Raw genomic sequence first — 8478 nt, forward strand, 5'->3', positions numbered from 1 at the left:
CCAACCGCCGCCGATAAGTTCGTGTGACTCGCAGTCGTTTGCTGCATTTTAGATTCAGATGTACACAAAAACGTGCTATTGCAGATACAGCGAGTCACATTGAAATCACAAACTGACGACTAAATTGTGAAAAAAGGAAAGTGGATCATTGGGTCCACGATGGCTCAGGGGTAGATAAACCACGAAAACTGGTGTGTGGTTTACGCAAGCTAAATAGCCATTTAAACGAACTGTGTCATTTAATGCTATTCAATGCTATTGCAAGTGTGTTCCATAAGGTCAGAACTGCTTTTTTCATGAGAAGATTTAAATCGTTCTGTAAACCATTTGAGGCAGACTCAGTGGGGCTTTAACAATTTAGTAACATCAACACAAAGACAACTCACTGGCCCAACTTCTTCTTCTGCACAAACCGGCCATGATTTTTCCTGTCACAGAACATTATGAAGGTTCTTGGTCCCTATTTTGGGGGTTAACAGTAAATGGCACTAACGACAAAAGACGACAGATTTGGAGCGGTTTTTTTTTTACCGACAACAATCGTTCAGAAGACGGCCAAGAGGGGCCTAGAACAACACCACGACATTTTCGTAGCCGATCATGTTACTGTCGCTGTAAGCCATTGTCGTGTTCTCGTCGTATTGGACGGTCACATGCATATAAACAAACTGGTATTTATGAAGCAGACACAGGCATGGAGGGTTAGCGTGCTTTTATTCCGCCATGATTCTCCCAGAATCCCTAGCAACATCTTACGTCAGGGTTTTTGCATTTTGACAATAGAACACGGTTTTCAATGACGTCATAACATTACAGCCATCGCATGCATTTCTGCACATTCACCCACTTGGTACATGGATATGAAACGACCATACTGCATCCAACGCCGTCGCCTTTTATTACCACACTATATTTTCATCAGACCATTTTAAGAATATCCCCTCTTACCCAAATATATTTGCTCATCAGTGCAGTGCCCCTACGACCCTGGTGGGTAACAAGATCAGAAAGTAGGTAAGGTAAGTAATCAGATGCGCGAGAGTGTAAAGGAAAAGGGTGTGTGCGCGTGCGTGTGTTTTTAACCTAAGACAAATTTCGCCAAATATTTGTTTACAGAGTGACATTAAATAAACCAAATCTATTTTTATGTATTATGTATATATATATATATATGTGTATGCATTGATTACCTTTTTCTCCCCATCGTCTGAGTGCCTCCTTGCTCAGGACGTAACCTGACCCCCCGCTATAGAAACCTTGCTTGACGATCGTCTTGAACAGGTGTCCGAAATGGACGGGCTCGCTAGTGTTCTCCCCTGACAGGAAGTAGCGTAGGTTCTCCATGATGACGTAGGTGTTGTCGTCAGCCTGTTGGGCAACGTCACAAAGGGTCATCAGAATGATTCATGAGCAGTACTGGGCATCTATATATATATACGACTTGTGTCTGTCTGTCTGTCTGTCTGTCTGTGTGTGTGTGTGTGTGTGTGTGTGAGTTTTCGCGATGCACGGCCAAAGTTCTCGATGGATCTGCTTCAAATTTGGTGGGCATATTCAGGTACACCCGGGACAGGACACAACCTGGTCGATATTTCAACACGTGCTCTCAGCGCGCAGCGCTGAACCGATTTTGGTTCCACCTCAGCTACCCGGGCCCCCATACCGACACACCAAAGCCAAAGTTCTCGGTGGATCTTTTTCAAATTTGGACACCGTATTCAGCTACACCCCGGACACAATATCATCGATGAGATATTTCAACACGTGCTCTCAGCGCCCAGCGCTGAACCGATTTTGGTTTTTCTGTTCATTTCACCATTCCCAGTAACTCTTCCTTATCTTCTCCATGTTTTCAGCGTTTACCTCCCTTCCTTCGTATGGTGCACTATAGTATGAGGGGGCATCTTCGGATATTCCCGGCGTTCTGTTACTATTTTTAGAAGGTCACCGCAGTGTCCAGAACGTAAATTGGACCCGTAAATTATTCTCACTGTTAAAGTGCAAAGGTCGAATCAATTTATAGCCACGCGAAAAATACACTGTCATCTATCTCTCTATATATACGGCTTCTCTGTGTTTGTGTGTGTGTGTGTGTGTGTGTGTGTGTGTGTGTGTGTGTGTGTGTCTCTCTATGTGGGCAACACCTGTGGATTGTTCAGTTCTGTTTGTAATGTGGTCTGGCGGCTTTTGTATATTTGTATGTACTGGCCTTCCTTTGAGAAGCCATAACAGTTCAAAAGGGCTTAGAGCTCTAAATTGCTCAATCCTGTTTGAGTGGAGTTCGCCTCCAAAGGTGATTAACACGGTTACATTCGTCGACAAGGATGGGACTCGATATGGTCAGGAATGGCATTATGGCTACTGAATCATTTTCGTGCTGTACCCATTCCACGAATCTGGGAGGGACCTAAGCTTGGCGGGTCCATTGTTCGGACCCGGCGAAGCCGGCGTACGGCTCTAAGTACTTCTTCCCTGCGAAGCCGGCTACCCGGCGAAGCGGGTATTCATCTAGTTAATGATATTCATCAATGACACAATGTATAAGTTTCATACAAATCAATTTCTTGTTTGTATGTCTTTTTATGATTATTTAATTTCAAGAAGTTAGTAGGGTAAGGTGCGCACACACACAGGCATGTACGTACGCACGCACGCACGCATGCATGTACGCACGCACGCACGCATGTACGCACGCACGCACGCATGCACGCATGTACGCACGCACGCAAACACGCCCAGTTTGATTCCCCGTGCCTCGTGGTTGAACCATCCAATATGGCAATAACCTCCGTTCTCAAATTCAACGTTCAGTCCAAATACAATCCCTTGTTAAATGTGTTTTCAACAAAAACAAAATAGGAAGGTGAGAGGATGGGGACCTAAACTACAAACAAACTAACATAACAAGTCGCGTTAGGCGAAAATACAACATTTAGTCAAGCTCAGTCGAACTCACAAAATGAAACTGAACGCACTGCATTTTTTCCGCAAGACCGTATACTCGTAGCATCGTCTGTCCACAGATCGTGGTAAAGGCAGTGAAATTGATAATCAAGAATAGCGCGGTAGTGGTTGCGCTGAGCAGGGTAGCACGCTTTTCTGTATCTCTATTCTTTTTAACTTTCTGAGCGTGTTTTGAATCCAAACATATTATATGTATATGTGTTTGGAATTAGGAACCGACAAGAAATAAGATGAAATTGTTTTTAAATCGATTTAAAAACTTAAATTTTAATCAAAAACTTTTATATTTTTAATTTTCAGAGCTTGATTTTAATCCGAATATAACATATTTATATGTTTTTTTAATCAGAAAATGATGAAAAATAAGATGAAATTGTTTTTGGATCGTTTTATAACAAAATAATTTTAATTACAATTTTCAGATTTGTTATGACCAAAGTCATCATTTAATTTTTAATTAATTAATTTTTTAAGCCTCCAAGCTGAAATGCAATACCAAACCCCGGCCTTCGTCGAAGATTGCTTGGCCAAAATTTCAATCAATTTTATTGAAAAATGAGGGTGTGACAATGCCGCCTTAACTTTTACAAAAAGCCGGATATGACGTCATCAAAGAAATTTATCAAAAAAATGAAAAAAAACCTCTGGGGATATCATGCCCAGGAACTCTCATGTAAAATTTCATAAAGATCGGTCCAATAGTTTACTCTGAATCGCTCTACACACACACACACACGTACACACACACACACACACACACACACACACACACACACACACACACACACACACACACACACACATACACCACGACCCTTGTCTCGATTCCCCCTCTATGTTGAAACATTTAGTCAAAACTTGACTAAATGTAAAAACTACCAAATGTTCTATCGGAATGACAGCGAGGCTGACCTCCCTCCCTCCCCTTTAACGCTCTTCTCCCTCTGTGTCTGTTTGTCTCTCTTTCTCTTTGTGCGTATCTATCTCTGTCTGGCTCACTCTCTCTGACCCTCTCTCTGTCTGTCTGTCTGGCTGGTTGTCTTTCTCTCTGTCTCTCTGTCTCTGTCTCTGTCTCTGTCTCTTTACCGTCGATCACTTTACATACATGTGTAACCTCAATTAACATGTTGCATGTTTCGCTTTCGATTTGTATGTTGCTTACTTTGTCATTTTGTTGTTTATGTTTATTTGCTTGTTTGCTTACTTGTCGATTGTTTGCTGGTTCGTTCGTTTACTTTGTTTATTTGTCATGTTGCTTTACTTGTTTATCATTTATCATTAGACATTTGTATTAGAAGTAAGGACCGGTTGTAAGAAAAGGCGTCGCCTTAAACCTCTATCCTTGAAAAATAAACTTCCATCATCATCATCTCTTCACGTTGATATATATATGGCTGTGTTTCAACATGTGTTGCAAAGCTAATCGCTTTTGCTCTGAAGTTTTTTTTCTCTTTCTGTTTACATGCTGCTGCCTGTTTACTTTCTTGACTTGGTTTGTTCATCCTTTAAGATGTGAACAAACCACTTATGTGCAAAAGCCATTTTGACATGCAGTACTTTTGTTTCATGTAATAGTTTATTCATTTAACGTTTATTATTAGTATAGTCCCTCTTTTAGGGCAAGGGCTGGTCGTAAAAAAAGCAATGACTTTGTGCTTACACGAGCCATTACCCTCGTAAATAATAACACACTCTCAAGATCACGCACACACCTTCATGAACCAGTCGGCATCGTGGAAGTGGTTCTCATAGACGTATCTCCATGCTTTCTGACTCTTGGCTGTAAGATGCTTCCTTCCTTCGCTCACATTCACTGCTATGGTGGGAATGCTGCTATCGTTGATGGAACTGATGAATAATAATTTATTCACGCGCCGACCCCACGTGTCTCGTACCACGCGGGCTTTTGATTGGTGGTTGTCGGGTTGCGTCATCACCCAGACGAGCACGCGCACCTCCTTCTCCAGTTGCTTGGCAACCGTGTCATCGTCGTCTGTTGCAAAAGTAAAACGTAAGTTGACGTGGACTAAAAATAACAGTAAAAGATAAAAGCAATCAAATCATCTTCTGAATTGATTGAAAGATAAATTGGTACACACCGTTATATTCGTAGGACTTTCCTCAAGGAAATAACTATACGCACATTTCCCGAGAGCTCTCTTGTCCACCCAGATAGAAATGAGTACCAGTCCTTACCCAGTCCGGAAAGGTGAAGGCAGCAAGGCCATACCCATACACATACCCAAACCCAAAACTAACCCCTTTGGCGCTCTCTCTGCACAGTTTCATTTTTTGAAATAATTTATTTTGGTAAAACGCAACTGTTGGCTTTTTCAGATTTTTTCATGAAAAATAATTCAAAGCCAAGACAGCAAGCAGCCAGGGTTTTGATTTTAGGTATGTGTACAAATGGAGGGTTGGTCTTATTTCACGTAAACGCCTGTACAGATCTGAGATGGTGAGCCAAACTTTTCAAGGCCTGCCTATCTTTCGGAACTGGTCTCCCTCTACACTCCCTCTCGCACCCTTCGTTCTTCTGATGATGCTCGACTTCTCCGTCAAGGTCGCTTTAAACGCAAGGCTCATGGCTTCCGCACGTTTTCGTATTATGGCCCTCAGTTATGGAATTCACTCCCCTTTCAATTACGTCACTCTCCATCCATTTCATCTTTAAAGTCCAATTTGAAAACTCACTTGTTCCAACAACATTACGGATAGTTCCTTAGCATAGAGTCTGGGGATGTGAGATGTGCATGATGTGTTGTTTGAATCTGACAGTGATTGTATGAATTTTGTATACATGTATTGTTGTTACGCGCTTTGAACTTCTGATAAGGCGCTTTATAAATGCCCGTTATTATTATTATTATTATAAGAGGAGTTTGCCGTTAAAATAAGGGGAAGTGTTAAATCCGGAGGTGTTCCACCCCGCAACTCACCTGCAGCCAGCCTGCTTAGGTCGGGGCAAGGGAGGTCATTCTGTCGCTCTGCGTGAGAAGGGGACGTCATTCTCATCCGAAATGTGTTTAACGCCGGCCAACTCATCCTTTCGTGCACGTGTGAAATGTGGAGCGTTGTGTTCAAGTCAAAGTACAGGGTAATGGTGATTCCCAGAAAGACACCTGCCACTAGCGGCCAGCCTCGCCTGCCTGATCAAACAAATAAAAAAGTAAAAGATATAAAAAGAAGATAATAATAATTGTCAGTAAGTACTGGTGTCACATGACTGATGTGAACCAGTTGATTGACTAATGGTGATGCGCTTAAATCTGTTAGCGCACTCCAAGAGTGCGCTAACTTTTCCACAGAGCGTATTCTTACGCCCTTTGCCAAAGCGAGACTGTACTCTCATCCTCAGAATTAATTAATGACATGTAGCTTATATTCTCCACTTTACCAAAAAATAACCATAAATTTCCTGCGGCTCAAAGCAGAAGTGGTTTTTTTTTCTGACAGATCGCAGGCGCCTGTGCCACAGTGAATCCCACTGATCTAAAAATAGAAGCGGCTGTGTCTCTTCCACAATGGTCTCTTCTCGTTTTGACTTGCAAAGATTCTTCTCATATGCCGTGTTAGTGGCATGTAGCTTATTAACCACATTACCAAATGATGAGTTAGTATAAAATTCCCAGTGGCAAACAGAAAACACAAGTGTTATTCCGATAACGTACCAGCTAGACCAGCATTTGAAAGTAGACTCTGTTACAGTAGACTACACTGAAATACGACTGCATCAGTTCAGTAAATGAATGGTTTCCGAATTATTATTTCAAGGCAACAACAATCGGAATCGAAAACGTGTAGGGTTAAGAACGTTCTTACCATGTGTAAAACTTATTACCAGCCTGCCTCATGCGTGCAGACGAGCAACTGATTTTAGTTTTTGAAATGAGACTGCAGTTCAGTGGTTCGATTGCCCTAGCCGCCTTGCAGACGACATAAACCCCGCAGCAAATTAACATGTTGGGCAAATGTGAACAAACAAACGATGGGGATATAATACGTGTAGAGTTCAGAGCATTCTTACCGTTCATATATAGTACCAGACTCCCCGATGAGTGAAGATACAACACGAGAAACATTCCACATTTACTTTGAAAATGTGCTAACCGTGGCCTTGGAGTCAATTCAAGGGGCAACACTCTGCACAGTCAATCTGTCGAAGCTCGATGAAGGTTTCGAATCGCAAATAACTAAGAGCACAGTCCTTTCTGCGAGTTTAAATGAGGTCTGTATGAAAGATCACTTTTTAGCTTTACGCTACTCTGGAATTTACCAACAGAAATTAAAACAAGAGTTTGCGTGTGACGAAAGCACGACACACTTGAGACAGCCCACACAAAAGTAGATCCGACACAAACCTGACCACATAGTTACGCCTATCCAAATGCGCGTAGCAAAATGTGCGTTTTGAATCTTCTTTTTTCTCTGGCGGTACTGACAATATCGTTATTGAAACAATCCCAGTGCACTAAGGGATTTATAGAGCAAATCTCGAAAATAATTATTGAACTCAACGCTATGCGCTTCGTTCAATAATGAATTTTCTCGATTTGCTCTATAAATCCCTTAGTGCACTGGGATGTCTCAATAACTTAAAATGTAATACAAAAAAATAGAATTTATTTTGAATCAATATTATTGCATATCAGTTGTGCAAATGGCGATGTTCGGAAATAACTCTGTCGCCAGTGGCGGATTTAGGGGGGGGGGGGGGCTAAGGGGGCCCGGCCCCCCCCCCCCCCCTTCAGGGAAAAAAAAACAAGTCGCGTAACGGCAGGTTTCACGGTAATCAGACTCTTTGATGTGTGTAAACTTTGCCTTCAAATTACTTGCTTACTGTGTTGATTTTCATCATTTTTTCTGCTTGGCATGAGTAAGTATGGTATTTGCAATACAAAAAAAAATATAAAAGCTAAAATGTTTGTGTTTGAGCAATTATTTGAGCGCGTTTTTCGAAGCGAACGTGTGAATCCTGACAGACACCATTTCCTTCTGTCACATGACCCCATCTCAAAGTGTGATTCAACAGACACAAAAATAACACACAAAACTTATGATAATGGGGTTATTAATTCAATTAATACACAAGGTTAGTCTCTGACTAGAGAAAATAGGGAAACAATATCAAATGGGAGCATAAAACCGTTTCTGGAAAAATTTTCAATCACCACCGAAAGTGTCTGTCAGTAAAAAAAACACGTGCTTTGTTTGCAAAGCAAAGCCTAATTTTACACATCGCGTGCTTTTGTCTGTTATTCTTGCTTGTGAACATCATTTTATTGATGTTCTTCACTGGAAAGCAGGTGTATCATCAACAGTATCACAAAATCGCAAAGAATGAACATTTTTGTTGTGATCCGACCGGTGTCTGTAGACTGAATCACACGTTCGGCAAACTTCGTTTTTAACGGAAATAACCGAGCCTTTAATCGGAAACGACGTTTCAACCGCTTCATATCGTCTGCAGGAAGAAAAAGAGGAATGCGATACCCAGTGAGTAAAACATTTAAT

General features: G+C 41.6%; 1 protein-coding gene across 1 annotated transcript in view; it reads right to left on the reverse strand.

The window, feature by feature from the left end:
• Positions 1-7388, reverse strand: part of LOC138979891 (glycoprotein-N-acetylgalactosamine 3-beta-galactosyltransferase 1-like) — a 14681-nt gene extending 7293 nt beyond the window's left edge. Inside the window, exons 1-4 of the mRNA XM_070352653.1 lie at positions 6992-7388; positions 5904-6109; positions 4677-4957; positions 1191-1368 (exon numbers count right to left, since the gene is read on the reverse strand). Coding sequence (XP_070208754.1) covers positions 1191-1368; positions 4677-4957; positions 5904-6109; positions 6992-7053 — 727 coding nt within the window. The 5' untranslated portion in view covers positions 7054-7388. The remainder of the gene's footprint in view (positions 1-1190; positions 1369-4676; positions 4958-5903; positions 6110-6991) is intronic.
• Between the last annotated feature and the right edge of the window lie 1090 nt (positions 7389-8478).

Source organism: Littorina saxatilis, linkage group LG11 (genome assembly GCF_037325665.1).
Source record: "Littorina saxatilis isolate snail1 linkage group LG11, US_GU_Lsax_2.0, whole genome shotgun sequence".
Classification (NCBI taxonomy): domain Eukaryota; kingdom Metazoa; phylum Mollusca; class Gastropoda; order Littorinimorpha; family Littorinidae; genus Littorina; species Littorina saxatilis.